At 48.7% G+C, this 14,669-nt stretch overlaps 1 protein-coding gene across 1 annotated transcript; it reads left to right on the forward strand.

Annotated features, from left to right (window-relative positions):
- Window positions 1-252: 252 nt before the first annotated feature.
- Window positions 253-7,207, forward strand: FOXI3 (forkhead box I3). Its single transcript, XM_061432603.1, has 2 exons — window positions 253-1,508; window positions 4,544-7,207. The coding sequence occupies exons 1-2, from the start codon at window positions 782-784 to the stop codon at window positions 5,167-5,169; spliced, it is 1,353 nt and encodes a 450-aa protein (XP_061288587.1). The 5' UTR covers window positions 253-781; the 3' UTR covers window positions 5,170-7,207.
- Window positions 7,208-14,669: the final 7,462 nt, after the last annotated feature.

Consider the following 14,669-nt stretch of genomic DNA (forward strand, 5'->3'; position numbering starts at 1 on the left):
TGCATATCTATTTTCCGGATAGGAACGAACCTATCGCTATGTTTAGAGAAATTAAAAAACCGATTTCGGTCTTTCCCTTCAAAGAATTCCCTAGGACAAGGGGACGCACCAAGAATGCTCCTTAATATCTACGGTGTACCTCCAAAGACTTGTAAATCGCGTCTATTATTCTCGACTGGGAGCCGACCAGTCGAGACCGGACGTGAATCCTGCAACTGATCACAAAAGATGTAGAGGCTCCAGGTCGAAATATCAAAGGTTGGGGCGGGGGCAGGCAGGTGGGCTGAGCGGCCACCCAGAGTTAACTCACAGACTTTTTAGAACAGTCGGACCGTCCTGGAGATTTTCTCTTTGTTTTGATATTCGTTATTTTATTTCGTTCTTGTGCTGAGGACACAATGGTTAGGAATGGGGAACAGGTTGCTTGAATATCGGAGGCGCCGGCCTCCCCCGGGCTTCCCTGGTTCTTCCCGACCTCCCTCCGTTCCACCCCGGCCCGGAGAGGAGGGGTTGCAGCGGCCGGGCAGGCGCGGCGGGCGGCCGGAGGTTTCCGCGCGCTGGGCCGGGATGCGTGCGCGGGCAGGTGGGGCGTGGCGGGGGCGTGGAGAGCCGGAGCCCGCGGGCAGCCGCCCAGCCCCGGGACCGGCCCGGGAGGAGCCCAGCCGCCGACGGTTATAAGAGGCTAGCTCGTCGGCGCTCCGCGCTCACCCATCAGTCCCCGCCCCTCCTCGCCGAAGACACGAGTCGCCGAGCCAGGGCCGCAGGGTTGGCCCCCAAAGGGATGCTCTTGCCCGAGCGGCGAGGTCAGCCCCGCTCGCCCCTCGCCGCCGCCGCCGCGCCGCGCCAGCCGACGGCCGCCGACATGGCTCTCTACTGTGGGGACAACTTCGGCGTGTACTCGCAGCCCGGCTTGCCCTCGACCGCCGCCGCCGCCGCCGCCCCGGGCGCCCCCGCACCCGCCCGGGCGCCCTACGGACTCACCGACTACGCCGCGCCGCCAGCCGCCGCCGCCAACCCCTACCTGTGGCTCAACGGGCCGGCCGTGGGCGGTCCCCCCGCCGCCGCCGCCGCCGCCGCCGCCGCCGCGTACCTGGGCGCCCCTCCGCCGCCGCCGCCGCCCCCGGGGGGCGCGCCGGGACCCTTCCTGCAGCCGCCGACCGCCGCTGGCACTTTTGCCTGCGCTCAGCGGCCCTTCGCACAGCCCGCGCCCGCCGCGCCCGCCTCACCCGCCGGGCCCGCGGCGCCAGGGGAGCTGGGCTGGCTGTCCATGGCCAGCCGCGAGGACCTGATGAAGATGGTGCGGCCGCCCTACTCGTACTCGGCGCTCATCGCCATGGCCATCCAGAGCGCGCCCGAACGCAAGCTCACGCTCAGCCACATCTACCAGTTCGTGGCCGACAGCTTCCCCTTCTACCAGCGCAGCAAGGCCGGCTGGCAGAACTCCATCCGCCACAACTTGTCTCTCAACGACTGCTTCAAGAAGGTGCCCCGCGACGAGGACGACCCAGGTGAGGGCGGACAGGTGCTTCCCGGCCGGTCCCTTACCCACACCCGCCCCCCACTACGCCCACCCCGCAACTCACGCACACGCAGAGGCAGGCCAGGGTGGGATAAAGGTAAAAAGCCTGAATCTTTAAGCGGAAAGTCAGTCCTGAGTGGTGTTCCTTAGGCGGTTGGAAGGGAGGGTCGAGTTACCGGTAAACGGATTAGGAATAAAAACACGGGTGGGCTCTCAGATAACGGATGGCTGTAAAGAGATTCAGATGAGCCGAGAATCCCATCACATTTCAGGAGAGTGAGGTGGGGAGAGATGGGGAGTTGGTACCCGCTGTACGTAGATGCGTTTCGAACCTTACCTGTTTAGAAACATAATAGTGTAAATCCCAAATGTGCTTCGTGCGGATCTAAGCCCCTGAGGTGAGGAGGGCTGGGTGATAGTGGCTCGTTAATGGTTTCCCTCTTAGCTGAGGAATGAGGTGAAGAAAAGCTCAAAAATCTCAGAAACAGATTCTTACTGGAGGTTTTCTGAAGGCGCTCAGGACTAGGGGTGTGGGGTGAGAATCCGGTTAGGGAAAAGAGAAAACTGTTTCCTTGCCTTCTACAGCAGGAATCCCCAACCTCTGGGATCTAATGCCTGATGATCTGAGGGGGGGTCGATGTAGCAATAATAGAAATAAAGTGCACAATAAAAGTAATGCACTCAGACTCCCCCCCATCCCTTAGCCCCCTGCGTTGGTGGAAAATATTGTCTTGCAGGAGACCAGCCCCTGGTGCAGAAATGGCTAAGGATCAGTGAGGGATACAGGATTCTTTGTAAATTATGTAAATGCTCTGAAGTAGTTGTGTTATTGTTCAGTCGCTCAGTCATGTCCAACTCTTTGCGACCCCATGGACTGCAGCACTCCAGGCCTGTCTGTCCTTCACCATCTCCCAGAGCTTGCTCAAACTCATGTCCAATGAGTAGGTGGTGCCATCCAACCATCTCGTCCTCTGTCGTCCCCTTCTCCTCCTGCCTTCAATCTTTCCCAGCATCAGGGTCTTTTCTAATGAGTTGGCTCTTCGCATCAGGTGCCAAAGTATCAGAGCTTCAGCTTCAACATCAGTCCTTCCAATGAAGAGCAGTGCTTTCCATTTGAAATGCTGTACAAACTACACGTAGTTGAAAAATTGTCTAGTAGCCATGTGAAAAAAAGTAAAAAGATGGTGGGAATTTATTTTTTAAAGCAACCCAAAATGTCATTTCAACATGTAGAACATATAAGAAATTATCCATAAGCTAATTACATTATTCTTTTGGTACTAAGTCTTCAAAATCCTATGTATGTGTTATACCATATTTCACTTGGTACAAGCCACTTTTCACGTGCCCAGCAGCCACGTGTGGCTAGTGGTTACTTTACTGGACAAGGCACGCAGCTCTCCAAGATGCATCTGCCCAGATTTGGCCTCTAAATCACCTGAGGTGATCATGTCAATTGTCACGTACACTCCCGGACTTTCTAAAAAGGTCAAGGATCTCAAGCCAGTGTCTTGTCAAAGCTTTTGGTAGCAAGGTGACACAATATAAATATTCTGGTAGGAGTAGGTATGATTGGTTGTTTAGATGGTAGTTACGTGAATTAGGTTTTTATTCTGCAACTATTTGCAGAAAATGTGTTGGTGGAGGTAATGGATGTGGAGGGGTGTGTGGTAGTGGTTAAGAATGCTTGACTCTAGAGACAACCTGCTTATATCCTGGCCCTGCCACTGCTAACTGGGCTTCCCAGATGGTGCAGTGGTAAAAGAATCAGTCTGCCAATGCAGTAGATAGACGTGGGTTCGATCCCTGGGTCGGGAAGATCCCCTGGAGAAGGAAAAGGCACCCAGTATTCCTGCCTGGGAAATCCCATGCTCAGAGGAGCCTGGTGGGCTACAGTCCACGGGTCACAAAGAGTCAGACAGGGCTGAGCAACTAAGCACGCACACACCCGTGGCTAACTGGGAGAATGACAGGTTGCTAACCAGTCTGCACCTCAGTTTCCCCATCTGAAGAATGGAGGCGATGATATCACTCGTCTCCAGAGCCATGAGGAGTAACTAGAGTTATCAATGTGAAGAACTCACTACAAGATAAGTGCTTTACGGTATTTGCAAATGCCAAAGATTCTTTTTACCAGAAGTGATGAGAGCCGTTGGGAGAAAAAAATCCTCGAGGATGACAGATCTTTTTTACTTCAACTGTGCTAGATAGTGAGGGAGTTTTTCTAAGCAGAAGACTAGCATTGCTTGCATTAAATGGGGTCCTGGTCTGAGATCAGCCTGGTGGAGGAAAAGCTGGGAAGATGTGCAAGGGTGCCTCTTGCCCAAGGCGAGGGATGGGTGTGGAGCTTCCTTGTACTTTCAAATAGATGCCATCCAAGGTGTGTTTAAAACAGTCAATTGCTCAGTAATAACTTGTCGTTTCTGTTGGACAAGGCGGAGGGTTGGGTATTGGAGGTTGCATTTTTCCAGTGGAGTATTTTTTCGGGGCAAATACTATACCCTTTCAGCAAATGATAATGATAATAGATACCTTTTTCTTTTCACTGCTCACTGTGTATGGCTTCTTTGCGGAGATCTATCATTTACCCCTCACGGCCAACCTGTGAGGTGAGTACTGTCTTATCCCTATTTTTATAGATAAACAGAGGCTCAAGTTCAAGTAGTGCCATTTCCCCCAAAAGGACAACAGAGTGGATTGAGCATCTCTGTCAAGTTTCATGAGAGCCTGCCTCCCTCATCTCAGACCCAAAGCTGGGCATGTGGGGCTTCCCTGGTGGCTCAGTGGTAAAGAATCCGTCAGCCAATACCAGAGGCGCGGGTTTGATACCTGGGTCGGGAAGATCCCTTGGAGAAGGAAATGGCATCCCACTCCAGTATTCTTGCCTGGAGAATCCCGTGGACAGAGGAGTCTGGCAGGGCTACAGTCCATGCAGTTGCCAAAGAACTGGACATGATTTAGTGACTAAATGATAACATGGGCACGTATACCTCCTCTTCTAACCCATCTTTCTCATCTTTGCAGGGAAAGGTAATTACTGGACCCTGGATCCAAACTGTGAGAAAATGTTTGACAACGGAAACTTCCGTCGGAAGCGAAAGCGCCGCTCGGAAGCCAGCAGCACCCCCTCAGTGGCCGTGGGGACTTCAAAATCAGAAGAAGGGCTCTCCCCGGGACTGGGGTCTGGAGTGGGTGGGAAGCCAGACGGAGACAGTGCCCCTGCATCTTTGAGACCCTCCCAGTCCCCAGAGCCTCCTGAGGACACCAAGAGTACTGCCTCCTCACCGGGAGTGTCCATGCTTTCCTCCACCCCTTGCCTGAACAGCTTCTTCAGCAGCCTCAGCACCCTAAGCGTCGGTAGTAGCAGTGGGAGCACGCAGCGGGCACTCACTGGCAGCCGTCCTCTAGGGATCCAGGGGCCCCAGGTGCCCTCAGGCGGCGTGTTTCCCCCCAGCTCCGTCCCGGAGCCCTCATCAGACCCCTTGCAACTGAATCACAGCTCCAGCAGCAGCAGCAGCCAGAGATCTTCCTACTACGGCCCCTTCCCCGCCAGCACCAGCGGGGCCCCGAGCAGCCCCTTTGGCAGCCCTTTCTACAACTTCAGCATGGTCAACAGCCTCATCTACCCTCGGGAGGGCTCTGAAGTATAGAGCCCCAATTCCCAGACTCAACTGTTGGACACCTGAGATCTCATGAAAATACAGATCTCCAGGCAGTAGGTCTGGGGCAGGAACTGAGATTGCATTTTCTCCAGAGCTCCCGGCAAGATCCACTGAACACACTCGGAACAGCGTGTGGATGCAAACTTTTTCTTTACCCGACAAGCTTTCTCTGGATAAAGGGCCTCCCTGGAGAGAAATCCAGTCCAGTCTGTCCTGGGATGGAATCCGAGAGCCCTGTGAGGGCAGGGACCATGTCTGTCTGTTCATCACTGTATATCAGGGTCACAGGGTCCAGTGGGCACAGACTTCAGATGCAAAAACAAGTGAATGAAGTTACTGGGTCAAAAAAAGTAACAGTTGGCACTGGAAGCAGCAGGGAATGGTTGGGACCGACCAGCTGCAGGCTGCTGTGGGCAACTGGTCTTCTCTGCCTGGCAGCCTTCTGTTTTTTTTAGAAAAGTCAGAGACCTGCATTTTTCCAGGAAACCTCCATTTGTCCTCTTTGTGGCTAATGGAAAGTTTTTCAAATACTGTGCTAGAAAGCACCGCAAATCTTTGAGCTCTCTACCCAGCTCACAGATCACCTCTATTTATGCTTAGTGTCAGGGATGTGTCAGACATTAATAGCGATAGAAATGCCCAGACACACCCTGTGTGCCAGGCATATTAGCTCATTTAATCCTCACAACAACCTTGGGACAAAGGTATTGTTACTCCCCCTCGTTTTCTGTATGGTGGCAGTAAACTGCCAAGATGTTAGGTCCAAACAGTAAGTCATGAAGCCTGGATCTAGTTTTTTGATTTTATTGTGTGTGTGTGTGTGTGTGTGTGTTTAGTTTTCTGTCTTGTTTTGTTTTTTGGCTGCACTGTGTGCTTTGTGGGACCTCAGTTCCTGGATCAGGGATTGAACCCAGGCCACAGCAGAGAAAACACCAAATCCTAATCACTAGACCACCAGGGAACTCTCACCAGAATCCAGTTTTAAGGCAATCTGGCTCCAGAGTCTGTGCTTGTAACCTTTGTGTTCTAGTCCCTGAAAAACAAAGGCATTAACATGCATAGGCAGAGTAAGTAGTGTCTAAAGAGTAGGAATGAGCTAGGTTTCATCTGACCGAAGATTCTGGCTGAAACCAGTATCGCTTGGGATGTTCTGAGCATCAAGGATGGACACCAGCTCTGCCTCACTTTTGCTGCCATATTTCTGAGATCTGTGGTGACCGTCCTAGTTAACTGGTATCCTGTCTTTTTTTAGCATATGTCCTGGGTTTTTCATCTTTGAAACCAAGTTTTAGTATTTTATTAAAAATAGTTTTTAAATGGAATTTTTATTTTTAAAAGAAAACATTTGTGGTCAAAAATTTTTCTAATGTAATATATTTTAACACTCCCTTTTACTTCTCAGGAGGTGTCATCATTTGAATACTTTTTATGGTCACCGTCTTGGTGCCCAAGAGAATGTCTGTATGTGGCAGACACTCAGCCACAGTTTGAACTTATCCAAAAAGTGTTAGTGCAGAAAGTGTGATTTTATTGGAATAGTGATGCATTAAGATGAAGTTAATGTTCTATGAATTACCCTTGTACCATGTTTGGTCTTTGATGGGAACATTGCTAGTTTTTAATTTTTTTAGGAAAAGGAACACAAATTAATTGTAAAAAATTGTTAACTTTTCCCTGTATATTATTTGAGATTCACAGCATTATCGTTAAATTGGAAGTTTGAAATAATACATATAGAAAATTATTTTTTTTTAAATAGTCTATTGAGGTATAAATAATGTCAACATTACTTTTTAAATATTATACAGGAAGACAACCAAAGAAACTACCTACCCTCATACTGTATGTACAAAAACCCCACTTTCTATGGATATTTTTGTATGTGAAAAATTGTATGGACTTTTATAAATATTGTTTCTAACACAATTCTATATTTGTAAATTAATTTATAATGTGAACTGGGATGATTTTTTTTTTCCCCAAGAAAGCACACTGCATGCTGGAAATCACATAAAATAAACTTGAAGTGGGATGACTTCTGGTTCCTTTTTGGGCATCTTGTTCTCCTAGCTTTAACTTCTTTCTATAAAGGAATAGAGCTGTAAGCAGCATGGCACAGAAACTGCTCCCGGATTTTTGTGTTGAGAGAGCAAGCAATTGATTTTTTTTTTCTTTTATAAAATTTTATTCTTAACACCAAAAGCATTTTGCATTGGGGTATAGCCGATGAACAATGTTGTGATAATTTCAAGTGAACAGCGAAGGGACTCAGTTATATATATACATATTCTCCCCCAATCCCAGTTTATTTATTGGGCTTGTTCTACCTGCCCACATCTTAAGGGATTGGAATGAAACAGTTCTGGAGGATCTCTAGACATGAGCATCTTGTTTGTATTTTAACAGAGTAATGTTTCTGTCTAGCTCAGCTGGTGAAGAATCCTGGAATGCAGGAGACTCCTGGTTGATTCCTAGGTCAGGAAGATCCCCTGGAGAAGGGAATGGCAACCCACTCCAGTGCTCTTGCGCTTCCCTGATGGCTCAGCTGGTAAAGAATCTGCCTGGAATGCGGGAGACCTAGGTTGGGAAGATCCCCTGGAGGAGGGCATGACAACCCACTCCAGTATTCTTGCCTGGAGAATCCCATGGAGGACAGAGGAGCCTGATGGGTTACAGTCCATGGGGTCGCAAAGAGTCAGGCACGACTGAGCAACTAACAACAAGACCTCTCCAGCTGGCAACACTCCTCGGGGAGAACTCTGGCTTTCAATGCTGTGGTCCTCATGGAGGGTACAGGCAGCCCATCGTCTCCAAGGAAGTAGCTAGGAAACTTGAATTTGGCCCCAACTAGAAAATACCTGAAAGATAAGGTTTCTAGCCTAGGGTTTCTCAACATGAGCAGTGTAGATATTTGGAGCTGGATAATCCATTGTAGAAGCTGCCCTGTGCATCACAGAATGTTTAGTAGCAGGCTGGAAGCATTTCCCCTCTTCCTTCCCCCAATACACACACTGCCCCAAACCCCCCAGCCTCTGCTCCCAGGCCCTGAGATATTGGTGCAAAATTAGATCTGATTGAGAGCCACTGATCTAGACCAGCACCCTCCTAATTTGCCAATGAGAAGATGGAATTCCCTCACTTCCCCACACAGAGTTCTTAATAGTGGAGTGAATAAGGACTCTGGTACAAGACAGTTTCTGTCCTGCGAAATGGCTTTTCTCTCTTTTTAAAAATTTTTTATTTTTTATTGAGGTATAGCCGATTAACAATGTTGGATAGTTTCAGGTGAACAGTGAAGGGACTCAGCCATATATAAATATGTATCCATTCACTGCTATATTTAAAATGAATAACCAACAAGGACCTACTTACTGTATAGCACATGGAACTCTACTCAATGCTATGTGGCAGTCTGGATGGGAGGGGAGTTTGGGGGAGAATGACTTTTAAATGAGTTGTGAGCAGGATCGGCCCAATCATTGAGGCATTTCTCAGAAATGAGAACAGAACTGAGGCCTGTCACACTGGAGGTAGACACCTGCCATATTTTAGTTGCTTGTTATAGAAAGGCTTATGGTAGCCTCCTTGGCATCTGGTTATTTCTATTAATAGAGGCCTAGACTGGGAATAATTCTGACCAAACAATAGTAAACTATTTGGGTTATTACTCTTTGATAGGGATGGTGGTGGGGAGGACAGGCTTAAGGATATCTTGGAAAGAAAGACATTTTAAAAGAATGTGATGAGCTTGTATTTGGAAGCATCTAGATCTGGGTGTTTGATAGCTATGAAATGCCAGAAAGATGGCATTTATGAGAACAAAGGCAAAGACAAGAATCCACTTCTGATGATCTCCCAAAAAACCACAATGGGCAGCAGGGTGGCTTAGTCCTCACAGGAACCAAAGAAGCTGTGCTGAGGGGCAAGTTGTGCCTCCCGCTGGGCCTGGGATTAAAGGGAAAGAGCTGCCTCTGCCTGTGATGTTTCCAGGTCAAAGTCTGCACCAGCACTCCAACTGGCACCGATTTCCTGCATCTGTGACATGTTCTCCCTGGGAAACAGGTTAGAAATTCTGGACCTGAGCTAGATTGTGATTTCTGTTGTTTGAGACAGTACAGAGGAAAAGATGTCCCTTTCTCCCTACCCCCATCCCTACCTCATGAAGTTAAAGCAACCTTCTTTCTTCAGGGTTCTCCCAGAGGCCAGAGCCTGGTGTCAAGTTGCAGACCAAGCTGAGGACCTTTGGGCACATGGCTAACTTGAAGCAGCTACCTTTCAGCTCTTTGGGCTTCCCTGGTGGCTCAGATAGTAAAGAATCTACCTGCAATGCAGGAGACCTGGGTTTGATCCCTGAGTCGGGAAGATCCCCTGGAATAGGGAATGGCTACCCACTAAAGTATTGCCTGGAGAATTCCATGGACAGAGGAGCCTGGTGGGCTACAGTCCATGGGGTGCAAAGAGTCAGACATGACTCAGACACCACTGAGCAACTAACTGTTTCTGCCTTCTAGGACCTAGTATATCTTTAAGAATAAGAAAGGGGCAAAGGAGAGTTTGAAAAACTAATAAGTAGGTTTCAGGTTTCCTTCTTGATACTTTTAGATCCTTCATCTCATTCTAGAGCTTACTGGAAAAAGACAGCCGGGGAGCCCAGAGGCTTCGAAAACTGTGCGCCTTTGCCCCCACCCCCTCCCCCAGCTCCTCCTTGCGCTCAGGGCAAAAAGGCGGGGCCAAACTTTGCCCCCCTCCCGCCCCCCCCCCCCACCTCGAGGAAGAAAGACCGCCACTGACCTTCAGAGGAAGCTCTCTGCCTTCCTCAGACTTTCCCGAACTTGGAAAGAGCCTAAAGCTTTAGTATCTGTTGTTTTTTCCCCCTTTGTCTTCCTGAGCTGTCCCGGTAGCTAAAACCTTGAGGTTTTTAATGAAAAAGAAACCTGTGCTTGTTTCCTGAGGCAGGGATTTGCTGGTTCTGGGGTAGAGACCCGGGGGCCTGCGGCCTTGCCTTTTGTCATGGAAAGCAGTCAGCTGGGTTCGTGGCTGGGTGGCTGGCACCGCAGAAGGAAGAAGGAATTTCCTATCAGGTCTGAAAACAAAACGAAACAAAAGGTCAAAAAAGACTTGATACCTACGGAATTCCTCCCAGCCTTTTAATTCATAATGTCTGGGGATCAACGCCAAACCCCTGGGAGGCCTGGAGGACAGTGCTTTATCATTTAAAAAAAAGTAAGCATTACAATAACTCAGTATTGGGTGCCAGGCACAGCCCTAAAATACACATATATATACTGTGTGCTAAGCCGCTCCCATCATGTCCGACTCTTTACCTGTGGACTGTAGCCCATGAGGCTCCTCCTTCTATGGGATTCTCCAGGCAAGAACACTGGAGAGTGTTGCCAAACCCTCCTCCAGGGGATCTCCCCGACCCAGGAATCGCACTTGTCTCTTTCCTCTCCTGCATTGGCAGGTGGATCTTTTTTTTTTACCATTAGCGCCACCTGGGAAGCCTATATATATATATAATACTATATATATATATATATTCTATAGTATACACTATGTAGTATATACTATATATATATCAGAGAAGGCAATGGCAACCCACTCCAGTACTCTTGCCTGGAACATCCCATGGACAGAGGAGCCTGATGGGCTGCAGTCCATGGGGTCTCGAAGAATCGGACACGACTGAGCAACTTCACTTTCACTTTTCACTTTCATGCGTTGGAGAAGGAAACGGCAACCCACTCCAGTATTCTTGCCTGGAGAGTCCCAGAGACAGGGGATCATGGTGGGCTGCCGTCTATGGGGTCGCACAGAGTCGGACACGACTGAAGCAACTTAGCAGCAGCAGCAGCATACTATATATATATATATATATATATATATATAAAATTTAAGATAGCAACTCTTTGAAGTAGACACTATAACTCATTTTACTATTGAGAATACTGAGACCCAGAAAGTTTGTATAACCGAGCCAAGGTCAAAAATTTAAACAGTTGCTGCAGGTAAGTTGTTGAAATAAGATTCAAAATCAGGCCATCTGATGTCACAGCCTACCTGCCCTTAATCTATAATACTGTAATACCTCTCCATTTTGAAGAGGAGAAACAGAAAAGTGACTTGCCCAAGGTCACACAGCTTTCTGGTTGCAGATGTGGGCTTAGAACCCAGGTTTCTGCCCTGCCACCTACACACTTCTCTTTAGGCACCTCATTTGTAAGCTCCCTGAGGTTGGCTTTTGTGTTTGGAGCTCCTCTTCAGGGACACAGGAAGGTAAGCAGAGAGAAGACACTTTTCCTTGAAATTTCCTCCTTTACAGGGTTGGCCTGCAGCAGATCAGAAGCTCAGGTCTCAGGCTTTGAAGCTGCCGAGGGAAGCCAGATGGAGATGCTGATTTGAAACCTCAGACTTTGAAAATAAAATTGGAAATTTACCCACTGACTCTCTAATTCCCTTTGGGCATCCATGTGCTGGGCATTGAAGATACCAAGATGACTAGACCCAGATCCTTAGCAAGCAGGGCAGGGGCTGAAAACAGATGTGCAGAGGGTAGGAAGGATCAATCAATCCATCTTCATGGCAAATAGGTGGGGAAACAGTGCAAACAGTGGCAGACTTTAGTTTTTGGGGCTCCAAAATCACCGCAGATGGTGATTGCAGCCATGAAATTAAAAGACACTTACTCCTTGGAAGAAAAGTTATGACCAACCTAGACAACATATTAAAAAGCAGAGACATTACTTTGCCAACAAAAGTCCATCTAGTCAACGCTATGGTTGTTCCAGTAGTCATGTATGGATGTGAGAGTTGGACTGTAAAGAAAGCTGAGTGCTGAAGAATTGATGCTTTTGAACTGTGGTGTTGGAGAAGACTCTTGAGAGTCCCTTGGACTGCAAGGAGATCCAAGCAGTCCATCCTAAAGGAGATCAGTCTTGGGTATTCACTGGAAGGACTGATACTGAAGCTGAAACTTCAATACTTCGGCCACCTGATGTGAAGAACTGACTTATTTGAAAAGCCCCTGATGCTGGGAAAGATTAAAGGCAGGAGGAGAAGGGGACGACAGAGGTTGGATGGCATCACTGACTCAATGGACATGGGTTTGGGTGGACTTTGGGAGTTGGTGATGGACAAGGAGGCCTGGTGTGCTACAGTCCATGAGGTAGCAAAGAGATGGACACGACTGAGCGACTAAACTGAACTGAAAGGAAATCAACCTTAACTAATCATTGGAAGGATTGATGTTGAAGCTGAAGTTCTAATACTTTGGCCACCTGATTTGAAAAGCTGACTCATTGGAGAAGACCATGAGAAAGATTGAAAGCAGGAGGAGAAAGTGACAACAGAGGATGACATGTTCAGATGGCATCACTGACTCAATGGACATGAATCAGAGCAAACTCTGGGAGATAGTGGAGGACAGAGGCGCCTCACGGGCTGCAGTCCACGGGGTCACAGAGTTCAGACATGACTGAGCGACTGAACAACAACAAGGGAGGATCCACAGGGTGGGGCTTAACTTCCCCCACCCGCTCCCAGCCTCCCGTGAGGGAGACAGAATGGCTTTACCTCCTGGAAGAGCAGCAGGTCGTTTCCCAGCACTGGGCTGAGAGGCTGCAGCCCCACCAAGGGCTCCTTCACCCCTTCCCTCTGCTGTGCTCCTGCTGGGAGGAGTCAATGGAAGGAGTCAAGCACCTTGTTCAAAGCCCTGGTGCTTCCGGATTGACAGAAGAACAGAAGCAGCCACCTTCAAGCAGAGCTGTCTTCAAGGCCTCAGGCCGTGGTGCACGACTAGAGTCATTTCCCCCACGCCCTTGCCCTTCCAGCACTAGCCGTATTCCAGCCACGCCAACATCAACATAGATACTCCTGGCTCCAGGTCCCCTGCTCTTCAAAGGAGGTTCAAGGCCACAAGCTTTCCTCCTCCCCAGTTTGTTGTTCAGCCGCCAAGTCATGTGCGACTTTTTGCGACCCCATGGACTGTAGAACACCAGGATCCTCTGTCCTCCCCTATCTCCTGAAGTTTGCTGAAATTCATGTCCATTGAGTCTGAAGTTCACTCTCTTGAAATGTATTAAGCAAACCACAAGGCAGGTGCCTCTGCTCCAGGTTGGGATCAGCAAGCCAGGCATTAATAAGCACAAGGACTTCTTCCCTCTCAGCCCCAAAGATGATGCCAACTCACCCCATCACATCACTGCTCACCTCCAACTCCCCCAGCTTGGACTGACCCACAGGGACTGCAACTGGGGCCCAAACGTATTGATACAAACTCCCTGGGTCTCAGTCTCCTGGATAAAATCAATAATAGTGACACCTCCATCATAGGGCTATTGAGAAGGTTAATGCATCTATTTTATATTGAATCTGTGTATCCAACTCTTTGCGACTTCATGGATTGTAGCCCACCAGAATCCTCTCTCCATGGAATTCTCCAGCAAGAATATTGGAGTGTATAGCCATTCCCTTCTCCAGGGTATCTTCCCGACCCAGGGATTGAACCTGGGTTTCCTGCTCTGCAGGCAGATTCTTTACCATCTGAGCCATCAGGGAAGCCCCAACTTCCAGAAGGGCCTCAGCATCCACTCACAGAGGCTCCGCTTGTTTCTTCTCAGAAAGTCTGAGGTAAATGTTATCTATTTGTTTGCCCAACAGTTTTGCAGAGTATTATTAGCCTCATATTATAGAAAGGCAAGGGATTCCCAGGTGACGCTAGTGATAAAAAACCTACCTGCCCATTCAGGAGACCCAAGAGACCTGGGTCCCAAAAGGTCTCTTGCCATGCCCTGGAGGAGGGCATGATAACGTACTCCAGTATTCTTGCCTGGAGAATGTCATGGACAGAGGAGCCTGGTGGGCTACAGTCCCTGGGGTCGCAAAGAGTCAGACACAACTGAACACATATGTATTAGCACACATGCATGCATAGAAAGGCAAAAACAGAGTGGGAATCTTGGCAAACAATTGGCTGTTAGGGGCCATAGAAGTCCCACAGGAAAGGGAAGTTCACTTATTCCCACCTCCAATGAGCCGGTGAGTCAGTTAATAAACGTTCCAAACACCTACTAACTCTTACTTTGCTTCCTGTGTTCCCCTCACACTCCACATTCGTGACTGAAAAGGGGACTATTGGCTCTAGGATTCAAAATTAGTCTCCAGCCCACGACTTCCCACAGGCTCCTGGGCCAGCACCATGCCTCCTGCCTGGAGGTCACAGCAGCCCCAAACTGGCCTCCCAGCCTCCACTCCTGGCTCCCAACTCTGCACCTCACACCCATCCCTACCTTTCTGAGCTCCTTTTCTCTTTGGAACCCAGAGTAATCTTTTAAAGAAGAGGTATGATAATATTGCTTTCCTGCTTAGAATCTTTGGGTAACTTTCCTTACCAGCAAACTCCAAAGGTCTTTTTGGCGTTGCTTAAACTAGTTCCCTTAAACTAAAGGCTTAAACTAAACCCTTATCCCTCAGTACCCTCTTTTCTTGGC

The sequence above is a fragment of the Bos javanicus genome, chromosome 11 (genome assembly GCF_032452875.1).
Source record: "Bos javanicus breed banteng chromosome 11, ARS-OSU_banteng_1.0, whole genome shotgun sequence".
NCBI classification, from domain to species: Eukaryota; Metazoa; Chordata; class Mammalia; order Artiodactyla; family Bovidae; genus Bos; species Bos javanicus.